The sequence below is a fragment of the Benincasa hispida genome, chromosome 9 (assembly GCF_009727055.1).
Source record: "Benincasa hispida cultivar B227 chromosome 9, ASM972705v1, whole genome shotgun sequence".
Lineage (NCBI taxonomy): Eukaryota > Viridiplantae > Streptophyta > Magnoliopsida > Cucurbitales > Cucurbitaceae > Benincasa > Benincasa hispida.
This window is the reverse complement of record NC_052357.1, coordinates 65,475,807-65,495,890: the sequence shown is the minus strand read 5'-3', so window position 1 is coordinate 65,495,890 and position 20,084 is coordinate 65,475,807. Positions and strand designations below refer to the sequence as shown.

Genomic DNA, 20,084 nt, shown 5'->3' with positions numbered 1-20,084 from the left:
AATATGTAGACCATGATAGACATCTATTAGTGTTAGTGATAGATATTTAAGACAGTAACATTTTGCTATACTTAAAATTATTTTCAACAGTTTTACCATTTAAAATAATTATCCTACCATTTTTATGTTAATAACAATTTAAAAATATATATATATTTTTTAATTATAAATCAGGTTACTATTATGTTGTGAATGTTTTATTATTAATACCAATTGTGAATCTAAAATTTATTAAATAATTATTAGGTAAAATAAGTATTTATTTAGCTTCGTAATCATTTCTTCAACATCTTTTAATATGAGAACGAAGTACATAAAAATTCCTTCCTAAAATTTATCATTATAAATGTTCTAACACATCTCTTAAAAAGAAAAAAAAAAACTAAAATAAAACGTGGAGTTTATAAAAGTACAATTAAATTTTAAGTTGAATTGGTTTGGATAAACTTGACATATTAATCTAAATTGGTTACTATTATTTTCAATTTTAACTAAATTCATATATTTAATTATTGTAAAATATTTCATTAATGGGTTATTATTATTTCCGAACTAAACTAAATTCATATACATATTTATTGAAAAATCATCATTAATTCTTAGAAAAAAACATTATTAATTAATATTTATTTAACTAAAAGTTTCTTGAAAAATATCAATACATTTTAGAAGAGAGAATAAAAACAAAATATATTAGGTAAAATAAGTTGTTTTTTTATTTTTATTTTTTATTTTGTAAAGGTATTATACAATAAAGATAAGAGAATCATACAGTGGGGTTAAAACACAAATACAACATATCCAAAAAAAAAGATAAAGAAAGAACAATTATGACAAACTAACTAACCAAACACAATAGGAAAAGCCAACCACAATTTAAGAAAAATGTTAAAAGAAAACAAGTTAGAATCTTTTTAATAGAAGTCTCAAGCCACATAGAACTGGGAGACTATAATGTAATCAGGATTACTGAGATCAAAAGAGCGTTGGGGCAAGTGAGAATTTGAAGGCATAACATAAATGAAACAATGGAAGAGAGGGTTAAATTTAAAACCGTCGGAACGGAATGAGCTTAGTTTATGCTAATACGTCCAATGTACTTGCTACAATATGATGCAAGGCTATTCCGGCCGAAACATAAGGACAAAACCTTCGACACCCCACATAGGATTTACAGCTTGTACCCTTCCCGTTAATCCATAAGGATTAGATACCCATATTTTTGAACCACACATGAATTCAAAAAATCTTCGACAAATCGGATCCAAAAGATTATATCCAAAAATAGGTTTTGGATTACATTACAACAACCGTTCCATTACACTCCCTAAACAACCCCCAAATCACACAACCCTACTTAAAAAAAAAATGCATGGCAGCAAATTACTTACAAAGGTATTTACATATATTGTAGCAAATTTTAGACCAAAAAACCTTCCAATCCCAACCCAAAATTGTTGTACTTTTACCTAACAAAAAAAACCAAACAAGCATTTCCCAAAGTTCTAATCGTACGGCAAAGGGACCGTCCACGTACCACTTTTAATATTTTCCACATACGAATATAACTATATTCACACTGCAAGGCACCTTGGGACCCAGTTATTCCACGTAAGCAGCCACATCGGGACCAACAGTCCACGTGTTCATTTCTAATTGGCCTTAACTGTGGTAAAAGATTGCTATAAATTTGACAAAGTTTTTTTTATCACAGAAAAGAGTTAGGTGATCGAATTGCAAACCACATCACATCACCGAGAAAAAGGAAGAAGAAAACTCTAATTCAAGAAAAAAAACCAACTGAAAACGACACAATCAGAATCGAATTGGGAAAATTCGATCCCTCTTTCGTTTGATTCTTCAAAGTTCTTCATTTTGGAGGAGTCTTGTTTCGAGACTTTCAGCTTTCCCCCGGTTCATCTGATTTAATTTCCTCCGACGAAGTTCCGACGAATTTTTCAGGTTAGTGATGATTTTTCTCGCTGCCTTTTTTTTTTTTTTTGCGCGTGTGTGATGATAGGCATCAGCATACGGCATGCGTATAATTAGAAGCTTGAATTGCGAGGATCATCCTTTTTCATCAATTGCTTGATTGAATTCTACGTTATGTGTTAGAATGTAATCCTGTGATTCCCGAAATCTCTGTTGTCGCTGTCGTGGGAAGTGATTCTATAGTGGATATTCTCGAAATCTTTTTGCTTGTTGAATTTGATGCTTTCTAGGCAGTTCATAGTTTTCTGAAATTTGCATGTGTGAAATTATTACGTTAAAAGTGATGAGCGATGCTTAATATAGTTGAAATTGGAGAAAACAAGGTGGCTTAACTTATCGCGCAAGGGATGGTACAGTGTCATCATCCCTTGCAGTTTCTTAATTTATTCCCCGTTTTAGAGGATTAAGCTTCTGCTCTGGACTTCGAGTCTGCCGGATAGCAACTAAAGATGATTTGGGTCGTTTGATAGTTACACTTGGAATCTCCATCGAGATGGACGACGAAGTTTTTTAGACGAAGTTTCTTTAGGCACGCCATTTTTTAGTTGAAAAGATAATTTTCTAAGTAGACTGCAGGTTGCAACTCCCGACAGTTGTCAGGATATAGTTAAATTAATTTATTATAGGTTGTCATCATAAAGTTTCTATTATCGTTCTAAGAAAGTGTGAACTAAAGCAATTGTTGTCTTCTTCTCGACCTGATTCTCTCAGATGGCATGGGGGAACATCTACAGAAGAAGAATGAAAGTATTCACCCTGGCTTTAGTGATATACCTGGATTATAAGGTAAAGTTCCCTGTTCCCAGATCCCTGTTTACCTCTCCACTGTTTTCATCAAGCAAGAAACAAGTTCACCTTCCTTTATTTGTTTATTTTATTTTTATAATTAATAATTAATTAATTTTAATTTTGTGGGTGTGTCTGAAGGCATTAGAGCAAAGAGAGAAGTGGATTAGCAAATCTAAAAGATCAGCCTTATGGGAAAAAGCACATGAACGAAATGCAAAGCGGGCATTGAGTTTGATAATAGAGTTGGAAGGTTTGTGGGTGAAATTTGGACAGTATTTATCTACTCGAGCAGATGTTGTTCCTGATGCATACATACGCCTCCTCAAACAGCTACAGGACTCTCTCCCTCCTCGTCCTATGCAAGAGGTTATCTTTTATGCTTTTTATTTTTGTGAAGGAGAAGAAAACTAATTAATGGATCATAGATAGATAAATGAGACAGGCCTTTGATATCTACCGTGCTTATTCTAATCACAATTTGATGGAGGTAGGATTAGGGTATTTCAGGTGAATCCCTAGGTTAATCCCTTTTACCCTCATTTGTGTGTTAGTCCCTTATAAATAGGGGTCCTTCTCATGTATTCTACACACCTTATCATTCTAATAAGATTCATAAACTTGCTTCTTGGAGGATTATATCCTTTTGTCCTTTTAGGTTACATCACAATTTCTCAATTAAACATGCTATATTTCTCTTTTGGTTAATTATTAATTTTCATTTGCCTGCCTTATAAATTTTTGCATGCAAAGAGTCTTCAAACATTTCAAATCTTTGATGCAACTGTATAGTTTCTTATCATGAGATGGTGAGGAAGTTATATCTTCTTCAATTCTGTTTACGACTTGCCATATTTGTGGCATGCTAAACCTCAGAAGCTTATAGCATTATTTTACAGATTTCTAATTGGTGTTTTCGTGATACTTGTTTTCCATGACAGGTTCGCCAGACCATACAGAAAGAGTTGGGGAAACCAATAACTGATATATTTGCAAACTTTGTGGAAGAACCCCTAGCAACTGCATCTGTAAGATCCTCTTACCTTAGACAGTTGTTACTTATAGGATACAGATGAGTCACTAGAGTAGGTTCTCAATCAGTATATATTTTATTTCAAGTGTAGGATTTGCAAGTTTGAAAATTCCCTTATTATTTGATTCTGTCAGATAGCCCAAGTGCACCGAGCAACTTTGCTTAATGGAAGGGAGGTGGTTATCAAAGTGCAACATGAGGGCATAAAGACAGTTATATTGGAGGTGAGCATATTTTATAGACTTTAAGACGTTTGATCAAGACATTTGATGAGCCTTCTGTCTGATTGATTAGCATATGATGACTATTTTTAGGACTTGAAGAATGCAAAGGCGATTGTTGATTGGATAGCCTGGGTAGAACCACAGTATGATCTCAATCCCATTATAGATGAATGGTGCCGAGAAGCTCCCAAAGAACTTGATTTCAATCTTGAAGCTGGTATGTCTTTTCTGAACTTACTGTAAAAGATACTTCACCTATTGTTGCTGAGTCAACGATTACGTATCCTGCATGTCAGCTTATCATGAGTTTGGCGCCTAACCATGATTTTATATTGTTTAGTGAAATAATGCATCTTCTTCCAGTATGCTGATAGAATACTTCTTCTGTTGTTATCTATATCGCATTCTAGCCTAAATTCCAAATTGGCCAAACTCATTATCATAGTTTACTTCCGTGCATCTCGTCAAATCCAGATCATGGCATTTATTTAAAATTAAAGCTGCCTAATTCATTATTTCCTTTGCCTCTTTTTTTATTTCATTTTGTAGAGAACACCAGGACAGTATCTAGAAATCTTGGCTGCTCAGATGACGATAAAGGCCTTGGGACTGTAAATGTTTTTATTCCGGAAGTTGTTCAGGCAATTTTCCTACCTTATAATACCATATTTTCTGGAATGTTTGGTTACTATTGAATCATCATATTATCATGGATATGATGAACGATATAGCATTATTTGAAAGTACTTTGTAGGAAAATCTTATTTATTACAATATTAAGAGGCCAACATAAATGACAAATGAAAATATTTTATCGGTCAAGAGAGCTAAAGAACTATTGAGGAACTTCGACAAAAACAACTTATTTGAGATAAAGATTTCTAAAATTAGAAAGGTACATTGCCCATCCGAGTTAGCTCAATAGCTAAGACACGTATTACCTTCTCAGGTCGATAGTTTGTTCTTCCACCCTGCAATTGTTAAACTGAAAAACAAAAAAAAGGAAGAAAAATTGAAAAGTAAGTTTTATCATTGTAAGCAGGAAACATTAATCATGTTGAAGGTTTCCCAATTGCAATTTTAGCTTATTTGAAAACTTTTCAAAGGATATATATACATCTATGCCACGCAAATCTACTAGATCAAAGTCATTTTCTTAAGGATTGATCTCTGCTCATAAATTAGCAACATGTTTAACACTTAATGTATTTTCTCAACATCTGGAATGGAGAAGTTATTGCTTACGTAGTTCTACATATGCATAAGATTAGGTTGCTTATATAGTCAGCTGTTGTTCTGTGGGTTTCTGTGGCAGTCAACAGAGAAAGTTTTAATTTTAGAGTATATGGACGGCATACGTTTAAATGACTCTGCTAGTCTGGAAGCATATGGTGTCGACAAACAAAGAATTGTTGAAGAAATCACACGGGCTTATGCACACCAAATTTATGTTGATGGATTTTTCAATGGCGACCCCCATCCTGGTACATTATTATTATTTTGTATATGTGCAGTCATTTTAATGTAAATAAATGTAGATTAATAAAAAAAAAATTAGTGGTAAAAGATTTGTTGTTGGTATATAGTACATTCAACGTTGGAATTAGGCAATGCCCAAATGTTTTGTAGTTCATTATATAAATGAATTTGTTTCTCGTAAGAAAAAAAAAAAGGAAATAAAAATATTTTTTGTTTGAGGGTAAATGTGAAAAGACCAAATTATATATATATATATATATATATATATATTGGAGTGGGGGGAAATGTTAATTTTCAAGATGAGTATTCCTCAGGATTTGTTGAGGGTGTATTTTTAAGAACTATTTCGTGGATCAACCTTTTAAAATTGTTATAAATTCATTTCAATTTTAGAAAATGTATCGAAAGTTATCTAATCTGATTTTATTTTCATTTGTTTCTTTTGCATAATATTTTAAAAAACTAACATTTATCAAGAATGTTGAACATCTCGCTCGGATAAATCTCCTGCCAATATCTTGGTCTTTTGGAGAGAAGATATCCTCGACCTGTCCATGATTGAAGCCAAGTTATGTTCACTAAATAATGATCTACTCTATATGAATAGTTTAAAAGACAAAAGAAAACAATGAAAACATCCAAGTACATTTTTTGTTTCATAATGTTTCTGTTATGACTATGTAATTAGGACTTACCTAACTAGATAAGTTTTTTACACTGCTAAGGAAAGTTTCTAATCTCAGAAATTCAGAAAGCTGGGATAAGTGCAAGAATCATAAGACTGGCTTTATGGAAATATTAGGGATGTAACCATCCCAATACAATAGTTGTTTTAGTGCCTTTTTTGTTACTTTGTGCAGGGAATTTTCTCATCAGCAAGGAACCTCCTCATCGTCCAATTTTGCTTGACTTTGGGCTTACAAAGAAATTACCAAACACCATCAAACTAGCTCTGGCAAAGATGTTTTTGGCAGCTGCAGAGGTTTGTATGACATTATTATTGGGTAAATCATAAACAAAATTAGACCCTCAGATATATGATTTCCTTCACATTTATCTTTTTAACATTTGATCCTTTGGTTTAGTTTAAATACAATTGTCAATTCAAAAGTTTGATGCGTGTCACTCTCTTAAGTGCAACATTGCGAGATTGAAGACTTACTGATGTTGATACTATGAATACACAGTTTATTTAATATTCAACACACCATCATCGATGGTAAATAACATATTGTAAACAGTAAACTGTCTGCATTTTACTCTTCAAATGTTAACAGTGTTTTGGTTTTACAAACTTATTTGATCAGTTCACTGCTAGTATGGTTGTTTATAACACATAGCTTATTCTTCTTACAGCCACAAAAACCAATCATCCTCCTCGATTTTTTATTTCACAATTGTCTTTATCTAGTTATCTCCTAAAGTATATCTAAGACAATTGAAGCATCCATGTTTATTTATGTGCTCAAATTCCTTATCTTCCCCAACTATTTGCTTATCAAAACTTATAATTATATTACCCCCTCGATGCAGTTTGTTATAGTATTAGTTTATCATTGTTATTGTAAGACAGTTAGTTGGTAAGAAAATAAGCTGGTTTGTTGTTCTTCGTGGACTCTTTATTTCGCACCATTTTCCTTAAAAACGAAAACAGTTTGTAAACATCTTCTTTGATAGGGTGACCATGTTGCTCTTCTATCTTCCTTCGCTGAAATGGGACTGAAGTTGCGTCTTGATATGCCGGAGCAAGCAATGTCGGTGACAAATGTATTCTTTCGAGCAACAACTGCTGCGAAAGAATCGCAGGTAAGTGCATGCCAAGCTCTTGAGAGTCATGATTATCTCTGATGTTTCTTACAGATTTTCATTCTCTGATATATTTCATCATGAGTCCTATGAATAAATTAGGTTCATGTTTTTACTTCTTCAGTTATTTTACAGGAGACCTTTAGAGCTATGACGGAGCAAAGATCAAAGAATGTGAAAGAAATACAAGAAAGAATGAAAATTAATCAAAAGGAGGCTAAACGTTTTAATCCTGTAAGTTGATATAGCTTCTCATTATTTCTCTATCACATTTGTCTGTGTTTGCATATGGTGAGAGCCCATCTTTCATCCAGGTTGATGCATTTCCTGGTGATATTATAATATTTGCTCGGGTCCTTAATCTTCTAAGAGGTATTCATTTAATCATGAATTGGTTTTAACTTACAAAAGAGTATTTGATTTGTGTTTTCTGAACTTTGAGAGATTAATGTAGGTCTTTCTTCCTTGATGGATGTTCGCATCGTATATCTAGAAATCATGAGACCGTTTGCTGAATTTGTTCTACAAGGGTGAGTGCTTTCTGGATGTTTGCATGATTAATGGTGCATCATCGTCTTTACATTCAGCTTGGTTTAATATTGGATGTTTCAGAAGTATTAGCAAGGAGCCCAACGTAAATGATCAATGGATCTGGAGTACACCTGTCCATTCTGATGTTGAAGCTAAACTGAGACAACTCTTAATCAAGCTGGGGAATGAGGATAAAATACTTGGAATCCAGGCATGTACCACAACTTAAATATTATACCATTGCATAACTAAATCATTTTCTAATATTTCAGAATGCAATTTAATGCAAAATGTCATTACGTATGTGCAAGTTTCAGTTTTGGTAAATTCTTGTATATAATTAATGTTTTTCCTACGATCTATTTCATTCATTACATGCTTGAACAGATATAGCATGCATCTCAGATTTGGCCCTTAACATTTAGGCTTTAGCTGTGTGCTTGGTTTGGCAATTATTCAAAATCCAAATAGTAATGTGTATTATGGATCCTGAAAATTTATCCAAAGTATCATTCAGTAGTATGTTATTTCTTTCTCTCTCTCAGAATTATACACCAGTCTGAGTTAGAGTGTGTACGTGTGTGTATGCGCATGCATGCATGCATGCATACATACATACATATATATATATTGATGAAAAAAGAGTAGGGAAAAGAAAATAGCACACCAAAGATTTATGTGGAAAACCCTAATTAGAGAGAAAAACCACGGGATAAAGGGATTCTTATTAGAAAATTGATACAATGAAATACAATAGACCAACAGCTTAAATAGAGAACAGGGAAACCCTAGGGTACAATGAAAAGACAAAATTGCCCCTAGGGCGAAAACCCTAATTTCAACACTCCCCCAAGTTGGGGCGTAGATGTCAATAAGTCCCAACTTGTTCACACAAACGTCAAACAATTGTCTGGAAAGCCCTTTTGTTAGGACATCTGCAATTTGTTGATTGGAGGGAATATAAGGAACACAAATGTTGCCACTATCGAGTCTTTCCTTGATAAAGTGCCGGTCAATCTCCACATGCTTTGTTCTGTCATGTTGAACAGGGTTGTTTGCTATGTTTATGGCTGCTTTATTATCACAGTAGAGTTTCATTGGACTGGTATGCTCTTGATTAAGGTCTTTTAAGACTTTTTCAAGCCAGATCTCTTCACAGATTTCCTGACTCATGACCCTGTATTCTGCCTCAGCATTGCTTCTGGCAACAACACCTTGTTTTTTGCTTCTCCATGTAACAAGATTGCCCCACACAAAGGTACAATATCCTGATGTTGATTTTCTGTCTACTACAGATCCTATCCAATCAGCATCGGTGTAAGCTTCGATACATCGTTTTTTAGTTTTCTTGAACATCAAGCCTTTCCCTGGAGAAGTTTTCAGATATCTCAAAATGCGCTCTACTGCCCTCATGTGTTCTTTGTATGGTGACTGCATGAACTGACTGACCATACTTACTGCATAAGAGATGTCGGGTCTAGTATGGGAAAGATATATTAATTTCCCAACAAGTCGTTGATATCTTTCTTTGCTCACTGGAACACTTTTACTCATATTACTTAACTTTGCATTGGCTTCTATAGGGGTATCAATTGGTTGCACCTCATCATACCAATTTCCTTGAGCAGGTCCATAGTATACTTCCATTGGGAAACTGAAATTCCTTCTCTTGATCGAGCTACTTCCATTCCGAGGAAGTATCTTAGTTTTCCAAGGTCCTTGATCTCGAATTCCTCAGCCATCTTTGCTTTCAATCGGTCAATCTCTGAGGTATCATCACCTGAAATAACAATGTCATCAACATAAACAATCAAAACTGCGACTTTCTCGGATACAGACCTTTTAGTAAACAGAGTATGATTAGAATGACCCTGTTTATATCCTTGAGACTTTACAAACATAGTAAATCTTCCTTACCAAGCCCTCGGTGACTGTTTTAGCCCATATAAGGACTTTTTCAATCTGCAAACTCGGTGATCAAACTGTTTCTCAAATCCTGGAGGGGGACGCATATAGACTTCTTCCTCCAGTTCTCCATTGAGAAAAGCATTCTTCACATCAAGCTGGTGAAGGGGCCAATCCTTATTAACTACAATAGAAAGGAGGACTCGAACAATATTTAGCTTTGCAACTGGCGAAAAGGTCTCTGAATAATCAACCCCAAACGTCTGAGTAAAACCCCTGGCCAATAATCTGGCCTTGTATCTGTCAACAGTTTCATCGGGCTTATATTTTATTGTGAACACCCATTTACATCTGACTGCTTTATGACCATTTGGAAGACTGACTTGATCCCACGTATGATTTTTCTCAAGAGCTTTCATTTCTTCCATAACTGCTGCTTTCCATTCAGGACTTTCCAAAGCTGTGTGTATACTGTTTGGTATCACCACTGTGTCTAGGCTTGTAGTGAGGGTCTTGAACTCAGGAGATAAATTACTATGACAAATAACTTTGCAATGGATATTTAGTACATGATCTCGTACCTTTCCTTAGGGCAATCAGAAGATCAAGGGATTCATCTCTATCTTTATTTTCTTCGACATACTGCATTCTCCCTCCGGTTCTGTTATTTTCCCACTCTCAACATTTTTCCCAGCGGGAATAAGAGAAGCTTCTTTTCCAGGTTCTACCATGTCCTCAAGAGTCACACACTCATCTGTCTCTACACCATCATCAACCTCAATCACATCCCTGCTGGTATTATCTTCCTTGCTTTTGCTCTCAACATTTTCAACACAAGCATTAGTGTTATCACATTTATTATCATGATCAGGGATAGGACTACTAGTACCTAGAACTGATCTCTATTCAGACTCATGAACTGGAGCCGGAGAGATAATAGGTGACGCTATTTCCTTCTTGAGATTCTTTCTATAGTATGTGATCCAAGGGATTTGTTCAGTTGGGAGGATAGGTGCATTGGTACTGACACTGACATCAAGGATGGGTTCGGGTTCAGGTAAGACAGAAAGGCTGGGACTCCAATTGGTTTCTTCACTGGAATGCTCCCCCTGAAGAAAACCATTGGGAAAGAATGGATGATTTTCGAAGAAGGTCACATCCATAGAGACAAAGTATTTTCTGGAAGGAGGGTGATAACACTTGTACCCACGCTGATGTAGAGGAGTACGTCTAAAAAACGCATTTTTGTGCCGAGGTAGAACTGTGTGTACAGTTAGGTCCAGTAGTGTATGGAGCAACACAAGCCAAAGACCGACCGAAGGGGTACATCAGAAAAGATGTCTGAGTTGGGTAAGACTCTTTTGAAGAAATCTAAAGGGATTTGGAATTTTAGGACTTGGATGGCACGAGTTTATAGATGGTGCTGTGTCAAGATAGCATCACCCCACAATTAAGAGGGAAGAGAGGTTGACAACATAAGAGAGCGGGCAACTTCGACCAGGTGACGGTTTTTCCGTTCGGCCACTCCATTTTGTTGAGGAGTGTACGCAGGGAACGTGATGGACAAACACTTTGGAGATAAGGAATTCTCGTAAGGTGTTACTAAGGTATTCTCGACCATTATCACCCTGAAAATAGCGATTCTAGCGTTGAACTGGTTTCTATGGAATTGTAAAATTGTTTGAAAAACTGAAGTGACTTCTGATTTATCTGTCAGAAGGAAACCCAGGTTGACGAGTAGTTGATCGTCAATAAAGGTTACAAACCAATGCTTCCAGTTATGGTAGTGACTGGTGAAGGACCCTAGACATCGTATGGAATAGAGTAATGGTTAGAGGGCTTATAGGGCTGAGAGAGAAAGAAACACGAGGCTGTTTTGTCGGACACACACATTACATTTCAATTTAGAAATATTAATATTGCGGAAAAGATGAGGAAACAAAATAGTTCATATACTGGAAACTAGGATGGCCAAGACGATAATGTCACAACATATAATCAGTTTCAGAAATGGAAAAATGAGAAGAAAAACAAACTAGTCCTATCACATAGCCTAAAGGAAGCTTCTTCAGTAAGGAAATAGATTCCCTGTCATGCCGGGCAATGCCAATCGTCCTCCCCGAGGTCAGATCTTGAAAAACAACATCATCAGGTGAGAAACTAAACGACACTTAAATCTCTTGTTAGTTTACTAATAGATAACAGATTGTAAGACACTTTGGCACATGCAACACATCCTGGAGTATTAAGCCGGCAAAGGGTGACACTCGTCCTTTTCCAGCAACAGGAAGCAAAAGACTCATCTGAATTTCCGATTCTTTCATTTCCAGCACCAGGTTGATAAGATAAAAATTGATCAGAAGAACCAGTGAGGTGATCTGTGGCTCCTGAGTTTAATATCCACAGTTTATTACCAGTTATACTCACAAGACCAAAAGATTAAAAAGTACCTGTATGGGCGATTGCACTTACACCCACTATAGTAGTGTTCTGAGTAGTTTCCTGGTTTTGAGTATGAGTATCTTCAGTAATAGATTCACCTACGAGAGCCCGACTTGGTTGTCGTTTCTTACCATTAGGTGGTCGGCCGTGGAGTTTCCAGCACTGATCCTTAGTGTGCCAGGGTTTTTTGCAATGTTCGCACACTGGGGGCGGCTTACTGTTTTGTTTATCTTGTTTAGGGCCTGATGTTTTGAAAGCAGCGGAATCTGTTGGTGCTACAGGTGTACTGTTCATGGCTCTCAACCTATCTTCTTCCAGGCGAACTTCAGAACAAACCTCCATTAAGGATGGTATAGGTCTGGTCTCCAGTATACGACTGCGCAATGTATCAAATTTAGAGTTGTCCTGCAAGAGTCATACACGCGATCGGTTTCTTTAGACTGATAATGTGACACTCTTCCATACGGACATTTCCAAATCATCTCACGACATAGATCCATCTCTTGCCATAACAAAGACAAAGATAGCTTGTTAAAGTAAGCAGTAACGTCCATCGTTCCCTGTTTTCATTCATGAACTTGCTTACGTAGAGTATATAACCATGAGACATTCTGTCTTTTGGAGTAGAGTTTCTGGGCTGCCTCCCAAATATCACGGACTGTAGCTGCATACAATAAAGGTTTCCCAATCTGAGGTTCCACACTTCCAATCAAAATCGACCTCAACAAAGAATCCTCTCCTTTCCACATTCGTTCTTGGGGATCACCAATCCTTGGTTTTGGTATTTCACCTGTCAGATATCCAAATTTATGACGGCCCTCCAGGGCCATTTTAATAGATTGAGACCAAGAGAAGTAATTATCACCATTCAACTTTTCTCCTATAATAATTCCAGAGGAATTGCCTATAGTTCCAGAACATTAATTTGAGGGGTAAGTAGGGAACGGAGTTACCGAGTTTTCAGGGTATGGTTGGATCTTGGATGTCGATCCCAGGGCTTCCTCAATAGCAGCAAGCTGCTGCTGAAACATCTTGTTCTGTTGATTAATCTGCAACTACATCTGGGTAACTTGATCTTGGATTATACATCTTGTTCTGTTGATTTAATCTGCAAACTACATCTGGTAACTTGATCTTGGATTATATTTCCTTGGTCCTGGTGGTATGACGAAGACTACCCCCCCCAAACTCATCCGTGATCGGCGAAAACTCCCTATTCGGTTGCTCATACCCGGCTGGAAAATACCCATAGTTCTCCCATCTGTCCTTTGGTGCGGCATAGTTGAGATGAGACACCGATCTGAGAAGAGAAGGCTGGCAGCACACCCAACAGACGGAAACTTGACTGATCGGCGCTGGTCTGGACCAGTCGGAAGCGGGAATAGCAAATCGGGGCTCCAAGTCGTCGGTCGGTGCTGTCTGAGATCGGCCAGACAGGATTCGAGCGGCCGACTGCTGGTCGACCGCGTCTGCGTGCGTCCAACCGGGTAGTATCAGCTGGTTCGCTGCTGTCTTCGTGTGGCTGGATCGGTGGGTAGCGACCGGTTCGCTGGTCGCCGTCGCCGGGGTCTGGCGGCTGGTTGTTGGGTCTGCGAGGGAGATGGCCGGTAGTGGGTAGGCGCAACAGCTGGTCTTCACGGAAGTGGGGAAGAAGGGTTTGGAAGTACTTGTCAATGGCTTTTTGGATAATATTGGTTATATCTGGGTTAACGGTTTTAGATTCTCCCGTTGAATTTTCATCAATGGTGGCCAGGGTTTCGTCTCCATGCTCTGATCACAAAAAGAGTAGGGAAAAGAAAATAGCATACCAAAGATTTACGTGGAAAACCCTAATTAGGGAGAAAAACCACGGGATAAAGGGATTCTTATTAGAAAACTGATACAATGGAATACAGTAGACCAACTGCTTAAATAGAGAACAGAGAAACCCTAGGGTACAATGAAAAAGACAAAATTGCCCCTAGGACGAAAACTCTAATTTCAACATATATATATATATATATATATAGTTGTATGTATCTATACGGGCAAGTAGATATGAACATGTGGTAGAAGACTGTAAGGTATCCCTTACAATATGATATTATTGAATGAAGAAAACTCTCAGGCGATAACCTCTCTCTCTGTGAGAGTCTATTACTCAAGTAAAGACTGAAAAACAAATGAAGATTACCCTTTAGCTACTTATACTACCTCCTTCCTATCGATACTACCCTCATGTCAACTATGGTCCCCTCTAGAGCACTAACATGGTCCTTACGTCCCTCACTCCCATGCATAACTAACTTCCCCCACAATTACATTCTTACCCCTCCTCTTATACTGATGGATGATGGGGGTCTCACAAAGACTTGCAAAAGAATTTAATAGAGACTTGAGTTATTTTGATTACAGTTAAAATTTGAGATGTAACACATTTTAGGTGATCAAACCAGGTTTTACTACCTGCTTGAGCTGGTTTACCTTTGTCTTTTGCAAGATAAGTTGGCTAGGTTTCCATGCTTACCTTTTTGGATTGTTAAGCTAACATTTTATGGCCAAGTAACAGTTGGGTATGAGGTTGGTACACAAATGATCTATTGTCCATAGCAATTAAAACTTGCTCTTCAGGCCTCAGGTATGCTATATTACCACTAGTTTCTTCTTATTGAATTATGTAAAATTCGGTTAGGTGTGTGCTTACAAAGATGGAGAGGTCATTATTGATACTTCTGCTGGAGTTCTGGGGAAATACGATCCTCGTCCAGTTCAACCTGATAGTCTTTTTCCAGTGTTCTCTGTAACAAAGGGCATCACAGCTGGAATGTTGCATTGGCTAATTGATAATGGGTAAGAACATAATTTATTAGCATGTTAAACTGAAGGTTTCAAGTCCGTGTTCTGTCTTTGAAGTTAAAACTCTCCGTCCTTTAATCTGTAGAATTATGGGTCTGTTTTATATTTATATCCTTCTGTCAGGCTGTTTATGCCTTCATATATTAACACTGCTTTTTTCTTCGTATGAATTGTCTTGAAGGAAACTTGAGCTTCAGGAAAACGTTTCTAATATTTGGCCGGAATTTGGATCAAATGGTAAAGATATAATAAAGGTACATAGTCTTCCTAAAAAGTTGCCTCCTATGTCATTGCAGTATCATTTGACATTTTTCTATTCTTGGTTTTCATTACTAGGTCTATCACGTGCTTAACCACAGTTCAGGTCTGCATAATGCCACGGTAGATGTTAGGGAAAACCCTTTGGTAATTTGTGACTGGGAGGAATGTTTGAATTGCATGGCTAAATCAACGCCAGAGACTGAACCTGGCCAGGAGCAGTTGTATCACTATCTATCGTATGGCTGGCTATGTGGTGGAATCATTGAGGTATTGTGCTTCGTTCATTCACTTAAATTATTTGGGGTATAAATCTATGTCAAGGCTAGTCTATGCTAAGGAATCAAAGTTGGCAAGGAAAATGATACGAGTTCAAACTATACAAGAATTTGTCAGCATCAGATCAATCATAAAGGGAAAAAAAAACTCTTGGGTCTAGTTTTTATTTAGTTCATAGGTATCAAAATTGTAGACTTTTAGTCCTTAAGTTTTAAGTTCAACGTTACCATTTTGCCCTTGAGATATGAGTTTTGTTTCAGTTTGGTTTTTATGTTTCAAGATTTACACTTTCAACTTCGATTTTTTACTATATACTCACTTTCCGTCTTTAATTTAATGTCTATTAATTAATTTAAAAGAAATAAAAAATTAAGTTTCACTACTTTTTCATCACTATTAAAATTAATTTTAAATTTTCACTTCATAATTATTTTAAGTTAATTAACATACATTAACGTTAAAGATTGAAAGCGAGTATTTAGTAAAAAATCGATGTTAAAAGTGTAAATTTTGAAATTTAGGGACCAAAATGAAGCAAGAACTCAAATCTCAAAGGTAAAATTGTAACATTTTGAAACCAAGAGACTAAATTGAAATCAAATTTAAAATTTAAATACTAAAAATGTAATATTTTGAAACCTAGAGACCAAATGAAAACTAGAACCAAAACCTCGAGGCTAAAAAGGTAATTTTCCTGATTAGAAATGGTCCAAGGAAAATGATATGGCATTTTGTTTTTGTGAACAATATAGCTCTTCTGAAAAACATTTGAAGTAATTTCTTGCAAATGCCGTTAGAAAAGATAATTACAGAAGTTTATCTTAGTCATTCTTGAAAATATATTTACAAAAATTCATTTTTTCCACCCCATTTGAATTGAACTGTTAATTTTCATTAAATTGAATCTTAAATTTGAATAGTGGTAAAATCGATTTTTACTTCATGTATTTGTCTATCGATTGATGCTCTGACCAATTCTCTTGGCATGTTTTAATGGATATTTACTTTCTAATTCCTCTCTCTTATGGGTACATTTTGAGGATAAACTGCAATCCATATTTTGTCTTTATTAACATTAATTAATTGTTTGGAAAAGAAAAGTATAATACATTGGTCAGCCAGGAGATAAGATTTGTGGTGCTTGGTTATCACTTATCCCTCAAAATATTAACCATTTGTGTTTACTTTCCGGACTTTTGCATGTTGGAGGTCAAACTGGGCCTGGGAGGCTGGATACTTGCATATAGCCTAAGATAAACTTATTTTTTGCCTCATTGATTTTAATCTGCTAAAACAAAACAGCACGCAACGGGGAAGAAGTTCCAAGAGATTCTTGAAGAAGCATTAGTTAACCCTCTCCATGTAGAAGGCGAGCTATACATCGGAATCCCTCCCGGTAAAACATTACTACATCCTCTCAATCTTTTCTTTCTTAACATTACCCAAAAAGGCATCATGAATTCTAGGGTCTTTGTACATTTTCCCTACAAACCAACCAAGTTTATTAACACAATCATTGTAATCATGAACTTGGTTGGGTGAAAATACAATAGCTGGATTGCTTTAAGAGGAGAGTGCGTTTGGTTTAACTTTTCAAGTGTTTATTTTTGAAAAAATTGAAATGTTTGGCAACCACTCAAAATAAATTTTTAATACACTTTCAAAGTGTATTTTAAAACAGTTTTTATGAAAGGAGTTTAAATAAAAATGACTTTTTTGAAAAATATTTTTTTCTCTAGTCAATCCAAACAGACCCGAAAATTGTTGCTGAGCTTATTGTAATTTTCTTTCCTCGTCTCCAGGAGTTGAAACTCGTCTTGCAACACTAACACCAAATCTTGATGATGTTCAAAAGTTCTCCGCCATCAATCGTTCTGACTTGCCCTCCACCTTCCAGCCAGCCATGATTGCTCAGTTTGCCTCAACTTTGACACCTCTATTTAATATGCTCAATACTCGCCGTGCCATTATACCAGCTGCCAATGGACATTGCTCTGCTCGTGCACTGGCACGTTATTATGCAGCCCTGGCCGATGGCGGTGTGATACCACCACCACATTCCTCATCCTCCCAACCACCTCTTGGAAGCCACCCTCACATCCCTAAATTCACTTCCGAGATTCCTAAGAAGCAGAAAGCTGCCAGAAGCAAGGATAGTCATACCAACGTAAATAATGACCACGAAAAGAACTCGAGTTCTGCCGAAATAGCTGAGGATAATAGTATCTTCAGGACTACAAGCAATACTGGTTACACTAGACTCCTTAATGATAGCAGCAGCAGTAGCAATACCAATGATCCCAGCACAAAAGTTGACACAAGGAATGTAAATGCTGGAAATAAGTTTGTAGGGAAAATGTACAAAGACCCTAGAATTCATGATGCCTTTTTGGGTAAGGGGGAATATGAGAATTACACCATTCCAAATGGGAAATTTGGATTAGGGTTCTCAAGGTTGAGATCAGAAGAAGGTTCTTTTATTGGGTTTGGTCATTCAGGAATGGGTGGTTCCACAGGTTTTTGTAATATAGATCACAGGTTTGCGATGTCCGTAACCGTCAACAAAATATCTCTTGGGGGTGTGACTGCCAGCATAATACAGCTTGTTTGTTCCGAGCTGAATATCCCGTTACCAGTGGAATTTTCGTCGCCCGGGCTTTCTGATGGACAGCATAGTAGAGTGGAAACTCCTTTGATTAACTGAAGATGAAAGAACAAAATTTTCCATAGTCATATAACTCAGAATCTTTGATGTAACCCACACTTATAGCAATTTCATAATCTGCAACTTCTTATAGAAAACTGTCTCAATATCAAATAATTATATATAATGCACTCAATGTAATGATAATAATCAGTCAAAAAGATGAAATTCAGAAACCCTATTACTTTTATCTCTGTTGGTAACTTTGATGTATCACTTGCTACATGAAATAAAGTTTTTTCTCATATACTTGTGCTTCCCTTTTTACACATTCAATTCAATCATGGAAAATTGTATTTTCCATAAATAATTCTCAAATGTTTTCATCTTTCATTTCCAGCATCTTCTTAGAGAAGTTGTTGAAATATTTTTTCAGTCTTTTTCGACAGATATCCAAGCTCAATATTTTTGGATTTTTGAAGAGAATTTTTTGTCAGGGTCCAAATAAAAATTTAACTTTCTTTTAACGTTATCCTATTTTTTCCAAAATTTATACCAAATGTTATAGAATGGGAAGCCAATGATTTGGTTTATCAATAAGATGAAATCTAGAAACCCTATTATTTATCTCTGTTGGTAAATAACCTTGATGATCACTTCCTACAAGTAATAACATTATTTGTCATATTCTTCTGGTTCCCTTTTACCCATTCAATTCAATCATACAAACCATGAAACAGAACTAAAAGGTGCAAATATTAATGGTGTCAAATGGTCAAAGATTGAGGTAGAAAAAGATGGTGGAATCTTGCACCTTTATGTTAATGGTAGGAGACGTCTTTGTTTTTGGTTATCTTTTTCTTTTATGTGAGACAGAAATGGGAATTCAGTCAGCCTATTGTTGAATGAAATGCTTTTCTGATTTGAAATAAAAAGAAAGTGATTAGGTTTGTGATAGTGTTTCATATTCTATTAGCATTGTAACTTTATAAAAATGTGGAAGGGGCGAAAATGAACTCTTCATTTCTTTAAAAAAGAGAGTAAATATGATAAAGAAAAAATGAGCTAATTTGCTGCTCTTTTTTTCTTTTTTCTTTATCAGAGCCAAGTTTTGATCTTGGGACCTATAGGTTATGGGTCCACCACGCTTCCGCTGCGCCACTTTGATTTGTTAATATTATGGTTTTATCAAATATGAAATTCAATATTTAGCTCGTTACAATGTCAAATGTCGAGATTATGATCGATCAACAAACCAATCATCAAGTTTGATTATTATAACGAAACGTTAAATATGAATAGTAAATGAAAACGGATTTGAAAGAAACTACTTTTTTAATCCTCAAATTTGCACCATTTTTAGAAGTATTTCTGAAATAAGAAACAAAACTAGTTATAACAAGTTTATTTCTCAAAAAATGAGAAATGAGAATGTTATCAAACAAGCCATCATTTTGTTTTTCTTTTTTTTTTTTTTCATAGAACTTCAAGAGTATGAAGTCTATTGGTAATAAGCTTGAAAAATGGCATAGATGATCCAAAATGAAGAGCACAAATTGAAATATTCGTGTATTGGTTATATCAGTTATTAGTGATAGAACTTGCGTAGATATCAGTCATATTCATGTATTAGTGATAGAAGTTTATTAGTGATAAAAGTCTCTTATTGACAATCATAATAAAAGTTTCTCAATAATAGTCATCCATAACTTTGAGTGTTAATCTTTCAAATTTGATAGTTACTAATGAAAGTCTATCAGTGATAGCTACTAATATTTTCTATCATTGATAGCTTAATCTTTGATGATTTTCTTTCATAGTTAGCAACCACTTATAAAAGTTTATCATTGATAGCCAACTTAGTAAATTT

The 20,084-nt window shown here is 35.7% G+C and overlaps 1 protein-coding gene across 1 annotated transcript; it reads left to right on the top strand.

The window, feature by feature from the left end:
- Positions 1-1,718: 1,718 nt before the first annotated feature.
- Positions 1,719-18,453, top strand: LOC120085710. The gene is made up of 19 exons (XM_039041862.1): positions 1,719-1,962; positions 2,704-2,778; positions 2,920-3,147; positions 3,720-3,806; positions 3,946-4,035; positions 4,126-4,252; positions 4,585-4,676; positions 5,351-5,519; positions 6,375-6,496; positions 7,192-7,320; positions 7,456-7,554; positions 7,635-7,692; positions 7,775-7,850; positions 7,933-8,062; positions 14,870-15,027; positions 15,215-15,287; positions 15,370-15,561; positions 16,873-16,966; positions 17,373-18,453. The coding sequence occupies exons 2-19, from the start codon at positions 2,704-2,706 to the stop codon at positions 18,272-18,274; spliced, it is 2,901 nt and encodes a 966-aa protein (XP_038897790.1). The 5' UTR covers positions 1,719-1,962; the 3' UTR covers positions 18,275-18,453.
- Positions 18,454-20,084: the final 1,631 nt, after the last annotated feature.